The sequence below is a fragment of the Typha latifolia genome, chromosome 14 (genome assembly GCF_019914945.1).
Source record: "Typha latifolia isolate L0001 chromosome 14, TyphaL0001v2, whole genome shotgun sequence".
NCBI lineage: Eukaryota > Viridiplantae > Streptophyta > Magnoliopsida > Poales > Typhaceae > Typha > Typha latifolia.
In genome coordinates this window covers 2852200-2877606 of record NC_133099.1, presented here as the reverse complement: position 1 = coordinate 2877606, position 25407 = coordinate 2852200, and the positions used below count along the sequence as shown (strand labels likewise).

General features: G+C 36.9%; 3 protein-coding genes across 16 annotated transcripts; all 3 read right to left on the bottom strand.

Annotated features, from left to right (window-relative positions):
- Window positions 1–2722: 2722 nt before the first annotated feature.
- Window positions 2723–13285, bottom strand: LOC140801494 (uncharacterized). 11 transcript variants are annotated; one of them, XR_012111462.1, is made up of 3 exons: window positions 12281–13285; window positions 3742–3780; window positions 2723–2922 (listed from the first exon to the last, which is right to left on the bottom strand). XR_012111462.1 is itself a non-coding variant. In XM_073156660.1 (2 exons), the coding sequence occupies exon 1, from the start codon at window positions 13117–13119 to the stop codon at window positions 12307–12309; it is 813 nt and encodes a 270-aa protein (XP_073012761.1). In that variant the 5' UTR covers window positions 13120–13285; the 3' UTR covers window positions 2723–2922; window positions 12276–12306. The 11 variants fall into 11 exon arrangements, 7 of the variants coding, with proteins under 7 accessions (XP_073012761.1, XP_073012757.1, XP_073012755.1 ...); XR_012111460.1 differs by lacking the exons at window positions 2723–2922; window positions 3742–3780 and adding exons at window positions 4543–8187; window positions 8295–8460; XR_012111463.1 differs by lacking the exon at window positions 3742–3780 and having other exon boundaries at window positions 12249–13285.
- A 3612-nt stretch (window positions 13286–16897) lies between these two features.
- LOC140801022 (NDR1/HIN1-like protein 1) lies at window positions 16898–17918 on the bottom strand. The gene has a single exon (XM_073156001.1). It carries the CDS (start codon window positions 17778–17780, stop codon window positions 17163–17165), a length of 618 nt encoding a protein of 205 aa, XP_073012102.1. The 5' UTR covers window positions 17781–17918; the 3' UTR covers window positions 16898–17162.
- An 870-nt stretch (window positions 17919–18788) lies between these two features.
- On the bottom strand, window positions 18789–24838 carry LOC140800979 (two-component response regulator-like PRR95). 4 transcript variants are annotated; one of them, XR_012111344.1, is made up of 9 exons: window positions 23784–24190; window positions 22089–22250; window positions 21869–21999; window positions 21606–21761; window positions 20932–21103; window positions 20522–20828; window positions 19767–20221; window positions 19513–19699; window positions 18789–19251 (listed from the first exon to the last, which is right to left on the bottom strand). XR_012111344.1 is itself a non-coding variant. In XM_073155939.1 (9 exons), the coding sequence occupies exons 2-9, from the start codon at window positions 24010–24012 to the stop codon at window positions 19120–19122; spliced, it is 1998 nt and encodes a 665-aa protein (XP_073012040.1). In that variant the 5' UTR covers window positions 24013–24109; window positions 24206–24838; the 3' UTR covers window positions 18789–19119. The 4 variants fall into 4 exon arrangements, 3 of the variants coding, with proteins under 3 accessions (XP_073012040.1, XP_073012042.1, XP_073012041.1); XM_073155939.1 differs by adding an exon at window positions 24206–24838 and having other exon boundaries at window positions 19513–20221; window positions 23784–24109; XM_073155941.1 differs by having other exon boundaries at window positions 19513–20221; window positions 22096–22250; window positions 23784–23944.
- Between the last annotated feature and the right edge of the window lie 569 nt (window positions 24839–25407).

The following is a 25407-nucleotide window of genomic DNA, read 5'->3' as shown; positions in this document are numbered from 1 at the left end:
AAATATTTTGAAGAAAAAAATAACTAACAATAATTTAATGGCAGTCTAGAAAGAACCAAAAGATTTCGGTGTTAATTATAATATTAAAATAAAGTACAGGGGGGTAATTATGACATTTTAAAAGCTTTCAGTGGTGATACCGTGAAAAAGACCGAAAGATCTAGATTCATTTGGAGATGTACGTTAAGGTAGTATGGACTGTGGTGAGAGAGATCTAATGTCAATTATAACGGCATTTTAGAAAGAGCCAAAAGGTTTCAGTGTCAATTATAATACTATTTTAAAAACTTTCAGTGGTGATACTGTGATAAAAAAACCCAAAGATATTGATATATTTGGAAATGCATGTTAGTGTAGTGTGGGGGGAGATCTAATGTCTCCCTATCGTTGGAAGATGTATTTTCCTTGTACGTATGATAATGCGCCGAGAAAGTGACACCTAAAAAGAAACGTGAATGTTGGAAAAACCTTATTATATTTTGCATATAGCCACTGAATTTTCCGGTTATTATGGAAAGCCGCCTCTTTCCGAATATACGCATATCAATCTTTGAAGATAAACTCTTTTGATTGATTCGAAAGAAAGCTGACCATGCAGCAGAATGGCAGCAGATCATTCTAAATCTGTTAGGGCTAACTTTTTGTGAAGAGATTTAATACTTAATTCACTTTAGTTACAGGACTTTCCTTAATTCACTTTAATTACATGTAAACATGTATATATATATATATATATGTATATAACTTTTTAGGCATCTATTTTTTTTAATCAGATTAATATTTTACTTGATAAAACGCTGATTTAATCAGTATTTTACTTTGAGGAGTTCAGTCCCAGGATGAGACAAGTAAAATACTTATGGCTATAATAAAATAGACCACTTTTAATATTGAGTTTGGAGTGTAAGTTATTTTTGGTAAAAAAGGAATAATAGAAACGAGTCTAGTTTTGTCAAAAACTCTGGCTAGAAAGATGTTGTCATTTTCTATATACGTCCAATCACAAGAATATAATAAAGGTTTCATTACAAAGACAGGAGTTCAGCCCCGCCGAGCCTGAGCGAGTTGGCTCAAAATCATCTCAAAATGAATTTCGAGTCATAGAATTGGATTCAAGTTCAGCTCAACTCGAGACGAGCCTAAGCTCGAGCCTAAAATGAGCCTATTCTCAAGCCTAATTCAAGCTTAACCCAAACTAAGCCAAATTGAGCTCAAGTCGAGCACTACGGCCAGCAACTTGAGGAGGAGGACGTAGCAGCATCACCGCCCTCTAGAACACTGACCCGATCACCCTCATCCCCTCCTCTATTGCCATTGTCACCTCGACAACGAGCCAGTTCCGAAACGGATCCATCTCGGCAAGTGGATCGAGGAGCTCTTGCATCCTCGTCGCCGCTATCGTGGCCTGATAGGCCTTGCCTTCGTCATCAAAATCTCCCTCGAGCTTGGTGAAGGAGAACAAGGCGACCGACACAGCGGCAACTTTTAAAGGATGAGCTCACAATCAAGGTTGCCAAAGAAGGAGGTAGAGCTTGGCAAAGGACTGAAGGAGGACGAGGAGGCCAGCACCACAGTAGCTTGAGGAGGACGAGCTCACAAGCATCGGTGCTGAAGGAGGAGGCGGGCTATGAATTAGGATTTGGGAATAGGGTTATGTAAAAAGCCTATCAAGTCAAGCCTAAGCGAGCCGGCTCTAGCTCAGGCTCAGTTCAATACCTCATCTGTAACTGAGTCGAGCCGAATTCGAGTTTCAACCAAGCTAAGCCTAAACAGCTCGTTTATTTTGGGGGCTCTACTTGCAGGCGGTTTCCATGGGGTAAAGAAAACGTTAGTTAAATATTTAAAATTTCAAGTGGTAGGTTGGGCACAATCACTTGCGTTAATTTTTAGGCCTCTCCTTAATATCACCACCACCAAACTGGGTATTATGGGAAAAGAAATTATAAATCCAGGCTACAAAATAAAATTCTGTTAAAATTTTATCTAGGAATCCTCTACAAAATGTCTTCCCGTGAGAACTCATCAAACATCTTCCAACAACAGAAGATTGCACTATAAAAGAAAAACAGCTCAATATCAATGACATCAAAATTAAACCCTCTTAGAACTGCTTCATAAAAACAAACTTCCACAACCAACTGAACCAAACTGGCATAGACCACATAAATTCTTCTGCTATAAGTTTTGCGAATCAAATGCATGCAAAGTGTTCCAAATCAGTTAGTGATTTGTTATCAAGAAAAGCTCAATACAACTAATAGAAGTACGAAAGAGTGGAGTTTTTTTCAGGCATTTCTAATGCCAGTATGAGTTCTCCGCTACATAACCAGTTAAGCTCTACTTGATCATTAACCACTCTCTTCATTGTTTTACCCTAATTTATAGTATCCCCATCAAGAGCCTATTGCATTCTCACCTCTTTTTTTCCCCCCTCAACAATGACATAAAGAATATAGGCATTAAAGACTTTGATGAACAATATAGACAACGTTCAGACAAACAAAGAATACAACTTTGAATGACCTCTAGTACTCTGCTGTGCCTCCAAGGAATCCAGTTACACTGATCAAAGTAATTTGAGATAATAGTACACTGCTATACAAAGAAATCTCATGAATATTAAAGCTTCATTTTAATCTCTATTTCCAGTAAATCAGCATTTTAGATGCTAACATTTTTAACTTTAATAAGTCATAACTGATCGGCCCTTGGTCATATGTAATTTAAACCTAATGGTGAACTTTGTGTATAACACAATTTGTACCAAGTGTACCATTGTAAATTCCACAAATCAGAGGTAGATAATAATACACTTGGTAATTGTAGCAATGGGTTCAGAATCAACAGAATAACTTATCAAACATACAAATTTTTAGGGTAGACACGGCTCCCTGGCACGCCCTTGCTTTAACATATAAAGTCCTATAGATACAGAGAAAGATGGATTATAGGAAAAACCGAAAAATATCCAACATCGGAAAAGAGATGGAATTTTATAGCAAAAACAGTATAAATAAATAAATAAAATAGCAACACAAGGGGAAAGCTATCAAATCGGAAATCTGATTAGAAAATGTTTTCATACAGTCGGTACAGTACCGGCGGTACATTGCTACAGATAGCTTTGATGCTGAAATGCTGTAAGATGTGTATAGGAAAAGAGAGGGATTCTAGGAAAAATACCCAAGATGAGAAAATATATGGATTTCATTAGTAAAACCAGCAAATGGATAAATATAAAAAAAAATGAGAAAGGAACATGGGATAAATCTAAAAGGAAGAAGAGTTTCGCACAGTCGATACAGGAGCGATGGTACATTGCTACAGTAGCCTCAAGGTATTACTGCTACAGTTTGATGGTACGAAACTGCAACAATACCAAAAGCCAAAAAAGAATATTTTGGCTCAACAGTAAAGAATCAAATAAGAAAAAGCAAGGAAAAGGAAATGTAGAGAGGAAAGAAGATGACAGATTAAATGAAAGGGATAACTACCAACTCACTCTTGACTTTTCAGAATCAGAAAGGGTTAGCATTAAATTGATCAATCTTTTACGCGAATAAAGAGGAAGAAAACATCTTTCCTTTATTTCTGTGACACAAAACTATTAAACCACAACCATCGTTACAAAAGACATTAATCTTGCTCTGTAATAAGGGAAGATAAAAAAGCAATAATACTTAAATTTTAGTTGGATTAGGTTAAAAGAGACGTTATCCATACATGTACCTATAAACTTACCAAATATTGTCATATCGATCCACAAGCGCCAAGTTGAGCCTATAAAATATCCAAATATAGAAGTTGCAAAAACAGTAAAAGTACGTCAAATAAATGACAAGAATAAAGTTAACCCAAATAAAATTAATCCTCACTATACTAAACTCGATAAAGGAAACCAAAGACTGACTATCAACTCTCTAATTGAAATGTCTCAGAATTTATGCTCTTGCATCATAGAATTTCCAGAACCTCATTGTTAGGACCTCATGAAAAGTCAACAGCCTACCAACTTGCCGCTACACTTCTAGTCATCTAGAACATGATTATAGGACCTCTCCATATAATTTTCAATTATTGCAAGCAATATATTTCAACTACAGTCTTTACTAGATATTAAGTTCCAAGATCTAGCCTTCTAACACCCTATATTGGTTCTTCTACATTGTTCCAATTCTTCATCTTTGGATACTGCTAACAAGCCGCTGTAAAAAATTATTTTAGTAAATGTAAACCCTCATTGGGAGAGAAATAACATAAAAGGGGGAGACATTTTGAAGTTGATCTAAAGATCATGTTAAGGACATGACGAGAAAGATCAGCTGATTGGCTTCCAAATCCATCAATTCAACAAGGTGTTCTGCTAATGAATTTGAATACTGGTACTGTAATAACTTGGAGAAGAAATTAACCTGCCTACTTCCTTGACAGGAGGGTTGTAGATTCATGACATCTATTGCTAATAAGGCTTCCAATCAAAACGGATATACTTAGCTTACATTATGTTCTATAAAAACTTTCAAAATTAAATAAATAAATAAATTGAAGTAAACACTAAATTGGTTTTATTTGTAAATCACCAGTTAATAACATGTTCAACAAAGACTAGATAGTGCATTTGGACGAAGCAAATAAGCAATTCAAGATGAAGGTGCTGCAAACAAGACAGACCACAACAAACCTAGTCAGCAACAACGGAAGCTCGACGACGAGCGAATCGCCGCTAGGAGGTATACAGTTCGTCCATCCTTAGATTCCAACACGCATTGATGAATTTCGTGGGTTTGTTATTCGTTCTTCGTCAATACTTTTGTTCTACATGAATTTTAGTATCAAAGCCAAAGCTCATGAGGTTGTCATCCATCACTGCTTCCTCGAAGATCTAGTATATGGATGTCCACCTCCTAGGTTCCATGCAGCTTCTCATTTCTTTTTCACTCGCCCGCTTGCGCTGCGAACACTGAAACATCTCAAACTCCATCACACAACTAGTTTTGAATCGCCTGCGGAGATCATCATCATCGAGAAACAAGAAGAACCTGTCATTATCGCAAAACCTGACAGTAGATGTTGGCAACCAAGCCCTCTTTAACTATTTTCATCACCATAGTCGCCATAAGTTAAAACAAAGAAGAAAAAAAAAGAAAATGTATTTGAGCAAAAAAAAAAAAGAGCATATGTTTAAAAAAAAAAATGAATTATATCTCAAAATTTCAGAATTTTAAAATTCAAATTTATAGATTTGTTTTCTTTATGATATTTCAACAAATTTAGCCTTTCTTTTTACTAATCAATTCCAGCAACCTCTAGCTTCATATCCTTTTCTTAATCCTCTTATTAAATCCAAAGTTTCCAATATCAAGATTGAGATCGGTATCGGTCATCTGAAAAAATAGAACATATTGGCCACTCATATCGAATCGGACTATTTTTTAATTACATAAAATTTTAAATATTATTTAAAAATCTAGAAAATTTTCTAAAAATTTAGAAAAATGACAAAAAAAATAACAAAAAAAAATTTAGTCAACATGAAGCCTAAATACTTAAAAAATATATTAATTTACTCCAAATTTAAAACTTTGATGAATCTCGAGCTGACTTTGGTAAATTTTTATGGTCTTCATCATTACAATCACAATAAATTTGTAAATAATGATACCTAAGACTAGATGCTCCAAAAAATAATTCCATTATACTAGTCATATTGTATGAATTTTATCATGTGACTTGTGTCTGAGAAAGATAATAACCAGTATATGGATCTTGTATCTGAAAATATTGGGAATACTGAGGATAATGACCATCATAATTATATGAAGCAACATTCCCATGATTATATCACGGATATGTATATACATCCTCAATTTCTCTGTCTTCGATCCTTATGTCTCCTTGACTTTCCTCAGGATATGTATATGCACCAGATGTATCATTAAGATTATGGTACTAGTAGGTATATTATCTCTCGCTATCAAACGACTCGTACCAACCCCTGCCTTCATTGTAGTCTCTCAATATGTCATCTAACCATAAGTTATATCTATTATCTAATAATCTGCCATATATTTTTTTAATCCATAAAGTGAAGGGATCTTATTCATAAAAAAATATTATTTAAATCAATCAGTTGTACATTTTCTTTCTTAAATTTTTCTCCCTCAATCTCATATGATAAATAATATAAAACTAACTTCTCCAATCTTTCTATCATCAATCGGTTGCGTATTTTGATGTGGATTAAGAAAAAAGTAATCCAATTTCTTTCACACTATGATTAAGACATAGTTTGATTTATAATTTTCTTTGTAATAGTGTCAAATTTGTTGTCTCCTCCCATCCATCAATAAACCACCATTCAATTGGAGAGTTAATGCTTTTTAAAGTTTTACCTAAAATTTTATTTTTAGGTTTCATATTCTTAATTTTTATAAACCACTAATGTGATGTAAACATCCACATAATATTATCTTATAGCCATGATGCTCTCAAAGGCTAAAATTGAGTAGCAAATCTAGTGATGCCAAGTCTGATGATCTCCCTATCACCAATCATCTGCCTAAGTAATTAAGAATCCAACCATAGTTATATATAAGAATTGACAACCTCTGACCTTCATATATAACCATATCAAATTCAGAATTTTTTGCAATGTCTTCTGACATTTAATCAATATAATGTGCAGCACATGGCATCCAATATAAATGAGATTTTTTATCATAAGTAAATTTTCAACAGCTTTATAAATGACCTTATTATAAGTAACCACTTGAACTATTCTTTTTTATCTGCTTCTCATATCACATAATCCATTAATTGACAAATATATCTGGATTTTTTAAATGAGCATCAGCATCCACATACTTCAAATATATTGTCTCCATGCCCAAGTACACTAAGAAAATAATTTTATATTTTATATTTTGTGTACACCTATCATATATCAGTGTACAACCAAATTTATCTCAATACTATTTAAATGTCTCAATGTAAGTACGAAGCTCATCTACCTTCGAAAATATCGCCGGAGATGTACTCGGTCGCTAATGGAAGAGGTGAGAAAGAAGAGAAAAAGAGAGAGAGAGGCAAGTAAAGGGCGAATCGGTCGATCCCATCGAAAACAAATCAGATATCAGTCAAAACAGCCGATACCCTAGCCAAAACTAGCCAACCAAGATCGGGATCAACCGAAAATGAGAACCTTGATTATATCCTAATTTATCATAACTATACAAATCCACCATATTTCACATTGCCTCCCTACCAAACCCACAAAAACTTCCCTCATCTTCCAATTATTTCCTATGTGTCTTGCTTAGACCCAACCAAATTCCACCTAAACACAATCCAAATCAAACCAACCCTTTCCACTCTTAAAACCACTTGGCCCAACCACCCAATCTAAGCCAAACCACACAACTCATTAATTTCACCTTCTCTATCATGTGACCAACTCCATATCCTTTCCCCATGCATCTCTAAACCTTAGCCTCAAGCCATCTCTCGATTGGAGTGATCAACATGAGTTTCCCCAACACATTAGTTGCTATTGTCACTGAAAGCACTTCAGATATTACAGCTTGCTCGACTGCCAGAGATCACCTCAGTCATGCTCTACTTCGTATTCTCCTAAGCTTCTTGGCATCACAACTTTGCTTCAACCATTGCCATAGTCATCTTCTCCACCGTACCATCGTTGCGTTGCCTCATCGCCAACCAACTTCCACTGCTCAATCTGTCGACCTCTCCACCCGAGCTAGTCTAGCCTCAGCATCACCTTACCGCACCTCAATCTCCAATTGTCAGTGTCATTGTTGCTTCCTCGCCCTATTGTCACCACCATTTCTTCCACCGCAAGTGTGTTGCCGCTCCCGCCATCAACACCACCCTATCACCATCATCTCTCCTTTAGCCTCGCATCTGATAGCAACACCATCCAAAATCATTGACAGCCTCCTCCACCTCTAGTGCTATACCACTAACTCCTAGACTCTTTACCTCGATCTGCCAACCATCTTGCATTGACTTCCTCCACTCCAATCAACAGCTCACCACTTTACTAGCCTTTACCTTTGTCGACCACTTGTAGGAGACCGCCTAATTATTGCCACCATTGCTTCTTCCTCCTTGTTGCTGCCACCACTACCTCACAAAACTGTTGCCGCCGAATCGCTGTTGCTGCCATTTCTGTTGGAATATCCAATTCACAATCCCAATTTGTTATGCAATCCATGCAAGGATAACATTTGGAAAATCATTAAAAAACCATTTGAAAAGTATGGAACTAGCATCACCATAAAATTTGATAGTTTCAATGCATGTCTTGAGGTTCTCAAAACTGGTTGTGAGTGACAAGAAAACGGAAGTGACGTTGAAGCTTCCAACATGGGAGCTTGGTATGTCACCCTTGACATAAAGATTCCTCGCCAAGTTTGTGACCACTCTCGACAAAAAAGAATCCTTGAAAGGTTCACACAATGACAATTATTTAAAATGGCATTTTGAATCAGAACATAAACAAAGAGTTTAGAAATGCCGTAGCATTAGAGAACATAGAAGCTCTGGATATCAAATGATGAAATATGTTAAGGTGAATGCTCCCAAATTTGATTGGTATTCACCGGTTGAATTCGTGAAACGGACTATTTCTTTTGGTAATATAATTTATCTAAGGATCAAAAGGTTAGGTTTTACCCAAATAAAATTAATTGAGCATGTAAGCAAATCTTAACTCAGAGGAATCATCCATTAATAACTAATTGTGTATAGACTAAAGAAAAGTTAAAAAGGAAAATATCTACCTCACTCCTACCACAATGATTTGCTGAATCAATGAAACAATTTTAGATAAAGAGTGAAGTCTATGAGTGATTATGTCTCCCAACTAAAGAAATATATGTTAAAATGAAACATTTTAGAATATAATTGGATAACCATGAGCCGTTTCAAACATGGTCTCCATAAAAACATTAGGCAAGAGTTCGGAAAACTTACACATTAGACCAGGCCTACACATTTGCACTAAATTATGCAATGGTCATAGAGAATAACTACTAAGACAACTTGCTAGTAGAATCACCTTTTATTCTTGCCCCGAATGGAATAAGAACCCAAATGAGAATAATACTTCCTAAAAATAATTAAGATAATATGCTAACTTAGCCAAGAAAAAAGAAAAGGAACCTTGAATGTTGCTATGCTTGCCAATGATCTTATTGATGCCACAAATGTAAGCAAGTGGGCCATGGGGAGCAAAACCTTATACCTCAGGGAACAGGAGAACACGATCAAAGAAGGCGGCGACGTAAATGGACGAGTCTACAAACCTAACCCTAATGACTTGCAAGATAATGACGAGTATCATGCTTATGAGGACCATCCTATAGGATTCATCAGATGTACATTGACCCTTTTGAAGGAGACCAATGACTTGCATCGTGGCAAAAATTGACCCAACTGAATAACTCGACTTTTAAATAGGTTTAGGTTTAGTAATCGATCAACTTACATAACCTGATTAATAAACGATCGTGTTCGGTACCACTAATCCATGTAATTATACAAGTCATGTCGGGTTAGGACAACCTGCCAACCTTTCTTCCAACCCTAAATGTTGACTCACTTTTAGTTCAATTTAGCTATCCTGCCTCTCTCCTCCTTCAAATCTCAAATAGTCATCTCATTCTCAAATCGTCGCTTTGGCCTCCACATTGTCACAGTCATCACCGCCCATCGTTCTAGCCTCCACATCGTCACTAATGCCCACCGCTCTGATATAATTCTCTTTGTCATTATCTTGAGTAAAGTTTGGAGTCAACATGAAGCTCAACCCTTGTTTTGCAAATAAAAAATCTTTTCTTATCTCGAGTGGGATTTGGAGTCAATGAATCACTATGGAGCTCAAACCCTAAGCTCCTCTCTCTAGATTTCTCTGATATTTGTTTCTTCAACTTTACATTTCTTTCGTGATCCTTTTCTTTTCTCTCAAGTGGGTTTTGTTTCAACTAGGTGGATCATCATCTAATGAGAGCAACACTGAGAATTCTGGTGATCAAAGTTGTGCGCTCGATCAAAGAACTTGAATAAATGATAGATAATAATGGCTTACCTAAAATCAAGTCAATCTTTATTTTAACCATCTAATCAAACTATATGGTTTACCTAACACTATCGTGTTAGATTAGAATGTTCAATTTATGGTTACTTTTGGAATGTGGCACATGGTGAGCATGAAATTGAAATTTTCGACAGTTTTATCATCAAACTGATAGTCAAAAAGAGGTTGTCAATCGTAGCCTTGAAAAAATTTTACGATAACTCGTGGGTAATCATAACAAGGATTAGGATTTCATTCTTCATATAGCATTGTTTGCATATAATTTTATTAATAAGTCATAAGCAAGAGTCTATTTGAGGTTATTTATGATTTAAAAGCTCGTAAACCTTTAAATCTTCTCATGTCGCCTCATTTTAGAGTTTTTGAGTCTGTAAACGAATTTGCATATCATGTTTATTCATTGCATCAAGAGATCAGCGAGCGAACCGAAATTAGTAATCTTCAATATAAGTTATAAGCCAATTTACATAGATGTACTAAGGAATTTCATATTAGAGATTATGCCATGGTTCGTGTCAGACCTCAGCGGTATCCATCTAAAATTGAAAGGAAGTTGAAAGCTCATATGATTGGACACTTTTAAATATTGAAATGTGTAGGACTTAATACTTATGTTATTTATTCCCTCTTATTAAAGCATTAATTCCACTTTTAATGTTTGAAGATTTAGTTGCTTATAAAATCCTTTGACCATCCCAGATGGTCATTATGATACATCTATTTCCACCCCTCCAGATATATTTGCTTTTTATCCTACCACTTTTCTTTTTCCATCCATACAAAAAGAAAAGATAAAGGTTATTTTGGATGAACAAGTAATATCTAATACTTAAGGAGTTGACATATTTTCCAGTTTGATGAAGAGACTACTCAGATTTTGACAACACGTGGATAAATCGAGAAAAGCTACAGCAGATTAATTCGAACATCTTGAAATTCTACTAGAGCCACTTTTAGCACCACTCAATTAAGTTTCTCCCACCCCTGGAGAGTTGATGTGTATAATGTCTTTAGACATATGTACTCGCACAGGAGCAAGAGGGCAGCCCATTCGGTGACAATCTGGCAAAGTGATAGATCATTAGAAAGACTTTGATGTGAGGAGATTTTAGTCTTTTGATTAAAGTATTTTAGTATTTTCATCATTTAGGATTTTCGCCTATATAAAGGCTTGTGATGTTCTTTACGAGATTTATAAATAATTAATATTTTGATATCTTAAAATTGCTTAATTTTATTTTTTATTAGTGGATTCCAGGAGTTTATTCCCTTGTTCTTCTTCACTGTTGCTCTAGAATTCTGCACCACTATTTCTCCTAAAATACCTTTTCTAATTCACAAACACATTATCCACACGTCCATCCTGGTTGCTACCCTATTAAATTAGGAGAATCGGCTTGATTCCAAGTCTCAGGTGTTTCCACCGCAAGAGAACACCTCATTAAAACCTCACCAAATCATAAGAAGACTTTCCTTTATATAATTATCTCACAATTACCAAATATTCACATGTCGCCTACATGTTGCCTACTATTAACAACAAGACTTGAGGACAAAAGATCTGTTTTAAAATGTTAGAAATCAATCCGAGAGAATCTAAGTTGCTAATATTCATTTTCATCTTTCCTACATATCAGTTGTACCTCGTTAATATATATTTATATATCTCAGAACGCTCATAGTAGAAAAGCATAACATCAAGAGATAATATGGAAAGTACGTTGGACTAGCTTAATCTGAACACAAAAACTATCATTCAACACGATGCATCCTATTCTGCTCAAATCTAAACAATTACTGACAGTAAATTCATTAAATTTCAGGATCAAAAGTAAAGGCTACTATAGTTGAGTTTCAAATCAAGATAACTCTACCAAAACAACTGCCAACTGCCAAAGAAATGCCCCCATTTTATTTGGTATCGTATTTAGCAATTACAGAATCACATAAAATACATTCCCCAATAAAAAATAAATTTAATATATAACAAATAGCTAGAAATCCACCTAACCATCACTAAGAGATAGAACATTCCCTTATATCAAACCTTTCTTTAAACTCAATAGCCAATACCAGTATATATGAACCAAAACTGGAAAGAAAAAAAGAAGAAGAAATTGTATATGATCACCAGAATTAGAAAGATTGTGATCAAGACCTCACCGGCTGTGGCGCCAACGAATCCAACCTCATGGCAACCGAGAACGGCCACTGCAGTCACCATCAACCCACTTCCAATAATGCCTTCTAACTGCCACCGCCTTGGTCTCCCCATCCTCGACCCCCTCTCCGCTCTCCTCCGTCTCGAACTCTCCCTCCGCCGGCAGACCCTCCACCCTGGCCTCCACGGAGTGGACCACGTACCTCGCCTTCAACCCCGGGTACGACGCCGACTCCCTCTCCTCCACCCTGACTTCATGCGTCCCCTCCAAGACCCTCACCCCGACCCCTTCCCCGATCTCCTCGCGCACCGCGCGCACCGCCGCCTCCTCGATCGACTCCCCGGGCCGCATCTTCTCGGACAAGGGCCTCCACCGCTCCCGGACCGACCCGTCGGAGAGGAGCTGGTGGGATTCGACGAGGAGGGCGCCGTTAGGGTTCCGGATGTTGACGGAGGCAACGTGGACGGCGCGGATCGGATGGGGGGAGCGAGGCGGGGACGGGTGGAGGAGAAGGGTCTCGCCGTGGACGAGTTCGATGAAGAGGTTGGTTAGGGTTTTGGTGCCAGGGGTGACGCCCCAGGATGAGAGGGAGGAGGAAGGGAGGAGAGGGGTGAGGTAGGCGGCAAGGGATTCCGGGGAGGAGAAGGAGAGGGACGGAGGATGAGGAGGAGGAGGAGAGTTGGGCATCGGAGAGGGATTAAGGAGAAGTAGGCGGCGGCGGCGGCGGCGAAGAGGGGAGGAGGAGTGGAGGAAAGAGAAGAACGAGGCAAAGAAGGAGAGGAGATCGGGAGATGGAGATGGAGATGGGAGGAGGGTTGGGAAGCGAGGAGGTGGAAGCATCACAGCAAGAGGAGGAGGAAGAGGAGGTTGGAGATGGATTCTACGGCCATGGAGAAAATACGAGGGTGGAATACAACGGTGGTAGTTCTCATAAATTGGTCTCAGATTTTCTTTTTCTTTTTAATTATTTTTTAATTCTAATACGCCACGTGGAACTCCTACCAGCGCTGGGCTTGCATAGAAACTCTTCAAATTTTTGTATTTGCGTGATTATCCTTCAAAATCTATTGCATGTTTTTTGTATGGATGCCCTTTTCTGATAATTATGTATTCAAATTGCAAACAATGTCCTCATTTGAAAACAATGTTTTTTTAATAACGGAACATTATTGCAATTCAGAAAAAATCTTATAAGGAATGGATTGCTTTATGGATCATTTGCATGGGTGATTATGAAATGAACTTGGACTAAGGGCTTATTCTGAAAAGAAAAAAGTGTAGAAGAACAAAAATTAAAATGATAACTTTTTCTTCTTCTCAAATAGATGACGATATTTTCTTCATCAAACTATTAGTCTTTTGACATTTATTTATCATCTCTTTTTTTTTAAATGTATAAATCTAAAATAAAAAAGGCATTGACGTAAAAAATCTTTATAGACACTCTAAACACAATAGAATTAAAAAAATATTCTTTTTTTAAAACGTTAATTTTGATTATTTTTCAAAATTAATTTTGCATTATGCTTGATCGCAAGATAAACCCACTAATTTTGACTCTAAATCTAAAAGCCATATATACAATTTAACAGTATTAAATTAATGTCTAACCTCATAAGGGTCATATCTACTCTCACCGACCTGAGCTTCATTCACAGCAAGGTTGATTTGATCAAAGTTAATTCAATTATCAGACTTAACTCAAACTTTCACCAAATTCAAGTTTGAATTGAGCAACCTTGGATTAGGCTTGGGTTTAAAGTGACAGGATAATATCTACGGGGATCGAGAGGAATTATTGGAACTAATTCTAAATAGAATTTAATTGATTTTATTTGAAGAAATTTTAATTAATTTTTATTTGGAAATGAATTTCCGCGTTTCAAAAATAATGAAACTCAAAACAAAATTCATATAATCATGTTGTTATTTTATCCATAAAGTTCAATATGAAGATAACAAACTAAATGTTAGTTTTTGATATTTGAAAAGGTAAACTTAAGTGGGAAATAAATTTCATCGTTATAAACTTATATACAAATAGGTTTCTAGTTGAATAAAATTAAAATTAAAAATTGTAACCATCGGGCTCCAAATTTAGAGCCCCATTCAAGAATTTAGAGCCCAGCTCTAATACTATTTAACTTTTAAAAATTCTAATTTTGCCCTATTAAAATTTAATCTAAAATTTTAAATTTCATCTGTATATTTTATTAAATAATATAGTTAGTTAAATTAAATATGGAAATGTCTCATTAAGATTTTAAAATAAATCTAATATTGAAAATTTTAAGTTATTTTAAATTTTTTATTTTTATTTCGTGTAATAATTTCGATATATTTAACTAAAAAAAGTAGTAATTTAAACTTATTTCTAAAACTGATGAATATTAGTTTTATTATAAAGATGTTGATAAGAGTTTTCTAATAATATATTTTTTTATTAAAAATTAATATTATTAAAATGACATATTATGTAATTATATATATATATATTATTAATTAATTAATTAATTAATATAAAGTCTAAACATAGAGCGCATCTTATCATTTCTACCTTAAAAGATCTGAAAGGTGGCTTTATCAAGTTTTTCAACAATAATCAGTCCACCAACATTTGGAAGGATCCCTGATTGGGTCCTATACCTATTGAGCGCTGGCCGACTTACTTCAATATGCATTATAGACATTCGGTCACTTATGTTTCTTAGCTTATTAACAATGGCAACTAGAATTACAACACTGTCGTTGACATGTTTAGCCTGTAACACATTGATTATATCCTTAGTATCAACCTCCCCACTCAAAACCTTGACGACTTGTGGATCTAGGAAGCTTCATCCCACTGGTTGCATTTCTTCTAAGTTGGCTTATCGATTTCTTAAGCCGGACAATGAGATCTCTGACCATTGGGATGGCTGGAAGCAAAATTGGTCCCTTATGGTTCCTCCTAAAATTAAAGTTTTTTTTGTAGAAAATGGATTGAGGTTGCTTGCCTACTAGAACCTACATGTCCGCTATTAGGCTTACCCTAGATGCTAGTTGTTCGCTGTGCTCTATTGTGATAGAAACTATTGACCATCTCTTCTTTGACTGCCATGTGGCCTCGAGTCTCTGGGCCTGCTTGAAAGCTCATCTAGGCAATCAAATAGGGATAGAGGAAAGATGGTCTAATAGTTTTTGGGTGCACTTAGGGACGGGGTTACCAAATCTTGAAAAAGCCTAGATTCAGGGCTGTTGTACAGTTCTATTATGTCAGATTTGGAAGCTACGAAACAAATTCACTTTCTCAAATAAAAGGGAAGAGACTAACAAGGAACGGATTAGAAATCTAACCCTTACTAATGATTATCATGCTTAGCTTTACATCAGAAAAATGAAACCTAGCCCTAACCCTACATCTGTTAAATGGGATCCCCCACCTCATGGATGTGTCAAAGTAAACATTGATTGGTTTTTTGATAACAGATCAGTAGCTAGTGGGGCTTATTATTCGGCGGACTGATAGTAAAGCATTACTTGCAGATTGTAGAAGTGGACGCTAAAAGTCGGCACTTATCGCTGAAGCCATGGTGCTAAAGGAAGCTTTACTCTACTCGATTAGGAAAGGTTACCTTAATGCATGGCTCGAGTCTTAATCAACTATCTTGGTCAGCATTTTGAAAGATAGGCATTAGCCGCCATGGTCTATTGCCTCTATAATAGATGATATCAAAAACCTAACTAGCAATTTTAACAATTGTAAAATTATTCATACACCTTATCAAGCTAATTTTGCTACTGATTAGCTTGCAAAAAAGGGAGCTTTAAATGTCCTTGGGATGGAGGATTTCTTTTTAAACTTGTTCAGATTTTAGTCTCCGATTGCTCGGGAGATTTTATACCCAGTTAACTTCTTAATATAATCTTTTTTTAAAAAAAAATATAGTTCCAGATGCTTTTACAAAGGTAAAAAAATAATGTTAATATTTTAGCAATATATATATATATATTGCAATTAAATAATATTAATTTAGTCACAAATTCTGAGAATTTGTTATTTTTAGAGAAGCTACACATGAATAATGTCCTACTAAATACAAATATTATTATGATTCTAACCGAGGTATACTCATGAGCCTTTTTTAACTAACTAAACTTTATCGTATCAGTGTGAAAATTTTATATATAATTAAAAAGTAAAGAAAAGAATTCTTATTAATAAAAGTTTGGGCTACAGACTACAGAGCTATTGGCATCTCGTACTGGAAAGCTTCAACGACCATTGTTACGGGGAAAAAAGGGAACAGAAAAACCCACCAAGTACCAAAAGGAATAAAGTATTAAAGTGGGCAAACCCCATGGAATATTTACATGTTGGCCACTTCCAGCATAAAACCGCACAAAAGAGAGGCATAAGTTCTCTGCCAGTCGACCTTATCATGACTCTCCACCGGAAAGAATAATTAAAACTAAAGAGATTAAAATTATAAAAATGCACCTTTGCTAGAGAATCCGATCCAAAGAACATCCTTTTAGATGTACATGCAAGTCTAAGATAATCAAAATGACTAACAATATATATTATATTTTTAATACATCGACTAATACTATATTAAATAATCAAATAACTCAAAAATTTTAAAAACCGACAAATAATGAGTATATAATATTACAATATAAGTCTCTTATTATCTACTTTGGAATAAATCCGAATAGAAACGATAAAGTCGTTCTTCATTTTTACGGATACTCTCAAACAGAGATTCATCTCCTTATTATCTAGCAAAACAAATCAAAATTTACTTCCATTCCAAGAGCTACTCAATTTAGGTATAGGATAAGATATGATATGATGCATTATTGATGGTTATTAAACAGCTTAATTTTGTAGGTCTAATGACTCACACGTTGACCTTGCACTGGGGCTCACCGAGCAGCGGCGCGGGCCCCGCCAAGCCCTTCTTGACTCCGACCAGCGCGTCACACGTCACGTACAAACCATACCACCTGCTCCTAAACGGGCCGGACTTGTACTTGACCCGACCCAATACGACGACCCGCATGGACGCGACGCCGTAGGCCCGATCCGTCTCCAGAGCGAGCACGACGCCGGGCGACACGGGCACGAACCCGGATCCGAGGACCGGCGACACCGAGACCGAGCTGGCTCGCTCCTGGTAGAGCGGCGGGATCCCGACGGGCGGAGTGATGGGCTCGTCGTGGTAGGTGACGTATGCGGACAGGCGGTCGTAGAGAACGCTGGCGCGGCGGTTGGGGTTGTGGAAGAGGATGGTGAGCTGCATGCTAGTGGAGAGGAGGTTCGGTGGGGGAGTGGATGGGGAGGAGGAGAAGGAGTAGATGGAGATGGAGGCGATGGAGATGAGTGGTTTGGAAGGGCGGTAGATTAGGTAGAGGATTAGGGAGATGAGGCCGAGGAGGAAGAGGAGGAGGAGGAGGAGGACGGAGAAGAGGCGGATGGGGTGGTGGTGGCGGTTGGTGGATTTCTTGGCATCACCCATGAGTTTGTGGGAGGAGGGAGAGAAGTGGGAGAGGGGAGTGAGTTTGTGAGAGATTTGTGAGGGAAAGGAGAGGGGAGTTAGAGTCTTATTATACGTGATGGCATCGTGGAAAGGATGGTGGTGGGTTGTTACGATTTCTATGTAGTGTGAATAGTCTCGAGTCCCTTGGAACATAAGCACCGACCTACTTTATAGTTTAGCTTGTGTTATTTTAAGTGATATGATTAAAATGTTGCGTGCTAAGTTTTAGCCATTATAAATTTAGTGCAAAAATTCGTGTCTTATTACTCTGGAATAAAACTATTGTATGTCTTGTATTTTATAAGAATCTATTATTGGATTAAATTCGAATTTGCTTCGAGTTGGACATAATACAGTAATAAATGGACTGGATATGAATATTTTATTTTAGATAAGTGAGAACCCTAATGATGTCCAAGTTAAATTTGTGCTATTAAAATTTAAACTTATGTACACTTATTTAATATGAGCATTTTTTAATCATTTGAGCACTATCCTATTAGCTGGAGGCACCGGGTACAATTACCTATCCATTTAAAATCTAATTCTAGTCCGACTATGATAATACTGAAATTGATATGAAACTAATATATATATATATATATATATGTATATATATATAATCGAATCAGATTGGGTAGATTTTAAATCTATGTGGTTTAAATTTTATTTTCTCGCATGGTTTTGATCTTTTAAATTTAAATTCAATCACGGTGAGATAAAATGTATTTAAGAAACACATTGTATTTCTTAATTGCCTTTCAGTGACGTGATAAAATCTATTCAGAAATAAAGGAGGCGAGAAACCTACGTCAGTATGGCAAGCGGAAAAGGCGAAAGAATAGAAAGGGAATAACAAAGAATACAAAATATTACATATACTGGGAATATTATACAAAATATACGGAGAGGAGAATCGCTACTTTTGTAACAGCTGCTAACGTTAAAAAAGAGGAAAGAAAAAAAATGAAAGAAGAGAATCACTACTTGAGTAACAACTGCTAACATTTAAAATAAGAACCAAAAAAAAATCTGCTAACGTTATATACAACACACTGAAAGGTGCCGAATATAAGAAAAATGAAGGTGAAAGATCACAAACAACTACATCTCACTACATATTCTTAGCACTCCTCAGCCCAATTGTACAAACTTTGCCAAAATCATAACAAGCCTCATTACAGAACCTGAAGTCAAGAGGTAAGCAACCTATATATGATGCAAACAGACTAAACAACGATATATGATATAACTTGTAAGGTTAGTGTAACTACACTCTTTTGACTATAACGAGGTTCAATTAAAGGACACGAGACGATTATCTATTGACTGGATCATTCCTATGGCAATCCACTCCCATTCCTTGGGACACAAGCTGCTCTTGGCGAACAAATTGGCCCTTGACTCGCGGTCGCTGCTCTGCCAGTATTTTCCTCCTCTGATACCGAACCTGTGGAGGAGTTCCAAATTAGTAACAGCTGAAATGTTTTATAGTAAATAGAAGAATCACAACACAGTATAAACTAAATTGTTTTACTACTATTACTCATTAAAACTGAAATCCAAAGTCACTTACTGCCTCAGGAGTCAAGGGAGGTTCAGTATAAATGTGATATTAACAAAGGTTAAAGTTATAAGCTTACCAAGAAAACAACAAACATTAACATGAAACCGAAATTAAATTGAAACCACAGTAGTAATGAGATGGTACCTTCTTCTCAAAGCATCTATCCTTCCTTTTCAACCTGAACTTGTTTAAGGCCACTTCTCTGGGGCTTAAACAATGTAACTCTGCCTGGTGAGGCCCGTCATGACTATTGCTCTCACTATTTGCATCTTTGGGGATGGTCTTAAGTGTATTGGGTGCATTGCTATGCCCCCTAGCTCCATTGAAAGTACTGCCACGAGCATTGACGTCAAGAGAAATTCTAACACAATCACATAAACTACTACTTCCATTCTCACCCTTAGCAGAAGCATGCTCCTGTTCAGTCAATTGTCCTACATCCTGTTTATCTATTGAATGGTGAGATGGGCTCCTCACACTTTGATCATATCTATCTGCAACTTGCTTGGAGTTAACATTATCTGGGTCAGAGTGGTCTGATGAATTTGTCTGCATTTTTACTTCTTGCAACATGGATTGGGTGCTACTCCAGAGATAACGAGCTGATCCCGGACAACATAGAGGCCGCATAAGAGGATCTTTCCCTTTAACCAAACTATCACAAGGCATGCCTCCAATTGAAATAGGCAAGGGTATAACTCTAATAGGAGTGCATCGAACTGCCGTTCCATCTTGACCTACGACTCCAGTACTTGTCGAATTTGTACCTTCCAGATTCATATTTGGTGTCGAAATACTACAACTCGGAGCATCATTAGCAACATTAGAAGCTAAAAAAATCCTGTTATTGTACCTGTCAGAGAATGAAAGTGAGTTGCAATAGGATAACTTTAACTGAAATATCAGAAAAAATTACAGTGCAAATAACATTAAGCTATATATGATATTTTATACCATGACCTGGATATATGGAAGATATAAATTTTGAGTGCATTACGAGTATAAAGACAATTTCTAAAATCATTTTAGAAATATCTAAAGCTTCTTATGCTTAGATAACTTAATGTCCATAACTACCCTTTAGTTTTAACAGTTGGACTAGGCATTCTATGTAAATCAGGCAATTAGAAATTTGGGCCAGCAAGATACTCACATTGAAAAGGCTGATGAACTTGAATGATTCAGTGTATTCCTTTCATCATTCTCTTGCTTGCTTGAACCACTGTACTCAAATCTTCTCAATGACAGCTCCAAATGAACCAAGGGGCTTGACAAGCACTTGATGTTGTTCGCTTGAGAGCTATTATGAAGAGCATCTCCCTCTCTTGGTGTATCCATATTTTTCGGTTGATTATCAATCCCCCGGAGTAGATCTTCTACTTCTTTAGAAGCCTTCTCCACAATACTATCATTATGATACGGTGATCCTCTCGGGATGAAGTCCTCATTTCTGGACATTGCTACGGAACAAGCATGTTTCGGAGATCAGCTCATTTGGGACACATAAAATGGAACAAGAGTAAGCAAGAAGAGTTTCATCAGAAGTCAAGAAAAGATGAACACCTTGATGTTTAGGCTGTTGCACTGACAACAAGCTATCTAATTTAGTAAGATCTTTAGCATTCCGAGCCACTTTATGACCTACATGAGGTTTGTGCCTAGCTGTTTGCGGTTCGCACTCCATGATGTGGACATGTTTACTCTCAGCTTCCATGTTTGACCTTGTACAAGAGCTCTGGTCAAGCAGTAGCAAAATGTGAGAGATCGAATCAAAACTCCACGAAAGTATTTTCACTAATACAACTAGTCAGCAATTTTACAAATTACTGTCCTGTTGCAGGTAGGAAAAAAGCACCACAACTCAAGAATTTGTCACGTAGAAAGACAACAGTTATGCATATCAATTTTAAGGATCAATATCAATTTTAAGGATTAATATCAATTTATACAGGCAATTTTCTGACTGCAGAATAAATAAAAGTAAAGACAACTTCACTTGGAACCTTAGATAAACCCTCAGGTGATCAAGTGAAAAACTATATGAAAAACAAATCTTATACTTAAATGGATGATCGGTCATACATCAAATTGTTGTTAACACAAGTCATAGAATTACCATGATGAGCAAATAAGATTCCAGAACAACAAACAAAACGATCACTTTAATATCATGCTTAATTTATAAGATAGAAGAGGAAAAGCTATATCTTGTGCTCGTATTCGGTAAAAATACTTACTTGAGCATCACTCTCTTGTTCACTATGCTCCTTACTTTTTGTTTTACAAGCTACATTTTCTCTTGAAACTTTTCCTTTTGTTGATTGAGCTTTCAGTTCACATTTTGTATGATCTTCATCTTGATTCCCATGCGTATCACTAGATCCACCAATTGACTGATACGTAAAACAACACAAGCAAATTAACAATGACAAGAAAAAATAAAACCACAATAAGTGCAACACTATCTCGAAAGATATATTCCAATATGTAAGTGACATACAATTTGTCTTCTCCAGACATGCTGCCAGAGGTTCCTTAACTCATTCCTCCGGATTGGCTTAACAAGAAAGTCTGCTGCACCTTTCAGCATGCATTTGAAAACCATGCTTATAGAATCATCCGAAGACATCACTGCATGAATCAGATGAAGAAGATTGATACTGATATTTTCCAAGGTTATATAAAATAAGGAGAACAATAATGATACACTAGGATCATACTTATTACAGGAATGTTCTTGCAGGTCTCGTGAGCCATTATCATTGTAAGTAGACCAAACCCAGACATCAAGGGCAGCTCAACTTCAGTTAAAACAAGGTCTATGCTGTACGATTTCTCATTCAATGTCTCCCATGCCTTTATACCATCTGAGGCTACAACAACTGCACAAATGAAGAAAACAAAGAAATAATGTCATGTCCAAATTTTATCAAGTTATCTACAGTATGTGTATACTACATAGAGTTCTAATGACAGAGTAACAGGAAAATTTAGAATGAAAAAGAGAATTAGCGAAAACAAGACAAACAAATATGCACAAATAAAACATGCAAAGGTTGATTGATTGATCTGCTAATATATGCATACGTCACAGCATCAAATTGTCAAATCACAATAATCGGAAACATTTCAAGATGAACCAAGTTAAGAAGGCAAATTCCTTTTTTTTCTAAAATTGTTTGAACTACATGTCGCTGTTAAACAAGCCAAGCTCGAGCTAACCTCAACTCACTCAAGCTGGGGCCACATTAGCTTGAAGATCATTCCAGAAAATGCCTTTTCTTCTGATCAAGCATAATATAACTCACAGATTTCACTACCTAGTTCTACCAAATGGAAATGGGACATTTTCAATTGCTTCCTTGAACATAAAAAACAAAATATACTGATAGTCATCAGCATGTAACTAACTAATTCAGTAAATCCAATTTAAGAGATTCTTCAAAGAAAATAGTAGGAGCAAATACCACAAATAAAATATATTCCAAATATTTCATATACCTTTACTATGAACTGGATGATGGGTTAATCTTGTTAAAAAATCAACTAACGCTATGCACAAGGACTTCAATGCACAGAATCAATGCAAATGAGCCATTACCTCCCAGCCCTCAGTTCTCTTAACCTTCATGCCAGTCGTCAGCCTTCCAATGACTTGGAATCTAACCTTACCTATGATAATTCTGTACAATTTATAGCTATAATGTTCTTAAAGGACTTAAGCATTTAGATTTCTTAGCATTAGAATCATGCATCAAAAATTGCAGCAACACAGTTCTCACTACTGGAGTTAAAGAAATCTTAAGCCACTCGCTAGTTTTATCTCGAAGGAAGGACTGACTCTGTTCTAATAAAATCATGATTACAGTTCATTGCAATTTTGATCCGTCTAGACAAAAAGAAAATCCAATATCAACTTCTGAAATCTGTATTCAAACAAATGTGACGTAAGCTCCAACGATCAATAGCAGCCTGCAATACTACATGTCTACGTGCCATCAAGTAATGAGTGCTAAAGTTATCATCATCATTTTTCATTTCTTTATCACAGACGGACAAGCAATAAAGCTTCAGCAGTTTCAGCTCAATCTATGAAAATCTCCCTCAATATTATTGAGCTACAAAAAAAGTACTATGTCAAACAAATAGTAAGTTGAATGACATACAAATGAGGTGTAAACCTTAAAAGAAACTGCATCGCCAACTAAAGGATACCAAGCAAGGAACCAAATCCCGTCAACAAATTCCTCCCACTTCGCTATTCCGGTCTTCAATCAAACAAACCAAAGCACAACAAAACCTACTAACTCGAACAAATTCCCAGCAACTTCCTCAGAATCGATCAGAAAAAGTCTAAACTACAAAGAAAGTTACAAGTTACGAGGCAAATAAGCATCAATCACGAAGAAACAAACCTATATAGCTACACTTCCTCAGGAGCGCCGCTATGATCTGCCGCGTGGAGTCGTCTCCTTCGACCAGCAAAACCCTAACCGGCATCCTCCGCAAAAACTTCCCCCATCTCATCCCACCTTCGCCCTCCTCTCCAGCCGCCGCCGCCGCCGCCGCCGCCGTCTCCTCCTCCTCCAACCCCTCCATTACAACCACCTCTTCCTCTCCTCTCTCCTTTTCTCCTTCCCCCATTCCCCGATCCAATACCTTCCCTCTTCGAGAAAGGAATCCGATAAGCTCTTGCCGCTGCTGTGCTTCTTTTCTTCTTGTGACGCTCGCAAATGACACCCTAAGTTCAGGCAATTTCTATTATTTCAACGTAAAATAAAGGAGTACAATTTACAAACAGCTAATAGATAGGATCCAAAACGTAAATTCTACTAACGCAGGGGGTTATATGGCAATATTTCTTCCGCTCCGCACAGTAACGTCCTTCAGCTTGGGGCCAGAAATATCTCCGCGCACCCACCTCTCCTCTTCTGGACGGTGCGACGGCCACGTCCTCCCACGTGATTTCCACAGATGACGTGGCGCGAGCTGGTTCACAGGTTCGGATACTCTCCGGCAGACGACTCCGCTCTGATCCGCTACCGCGCACCCGATTCGGTTGATATTTTCCCCGACAACCGCCACGTGGGAGGACGTGGGCGAAAGATATAAGATGTACGGACAGTAGGTCGCCACGTGGGTGATGGGGAATGGGGAATGGGGATGGAGGGTTTGTGGCCTTGGAGGCGCCGTTGCTTTCGGATTGGGATATTACAACTCCTTTGCCCTGATTTTTTTTTGGTATATAAATAGTTTCTATGATCTAATAGCTCGTCTATGAATCATATTATTAGCTTAATAAATAAGTTATATTTAAATGGATCGTAATATCGTATCCGCGTTGGCTTGAACCTTTTGGCTCGACCGGTAGTTGGATATTTTTACTATTATTACTAAGAAGATAACATTAGAGGACTGATGGCTAATAATTAAAGAGTTGGAAGCAGAAGGGGAATTGGGAAATATTTCCATTGTTTGATGTGAGAGTTGACGAGATATGTATATAATATAATGGAGTAGTGGTGGGACGAAGTCTCCGTCATTTCTGGGTATACAAGGTTTCGTGAGGCTGACGTGGAGGAATTAATGGGAGCAATGAGTGGGCCGCGCGAAGTTAAGGAAGGAGAGACGATGACCAATTTGAGCCATCCATTTCCTTGATGGATATTTAATGCAACGAGATATTTATTGGTATCTTTAGCTTGTTTCAGAGGTTGGCATGGGAACCACTACAGTGGACTAGCCACGTGTATGGTCGAGTGGGTGTGGATCTTTAGTGGATCCTTTTTGTGGTGGAGTAAGCTACTTTGGAGTCTTCTGGAAGATAGGCTAATTGTTGTATTTAATACTTTTCTTAATGATAAAGAGAAGGGGAGTTTAGTCGTGCGTAAATAGGATCCAAGTGGATGAATATAATCCAATAGTGAGATATTCTTTTCTTTTGTTTGAAAAATATGATGAAAAAGAATATGCATGTGCGTCAAAGCATCCCATTCCTGTGTATTTGACACATCTAGTCATTATACATTCAAATTTTAT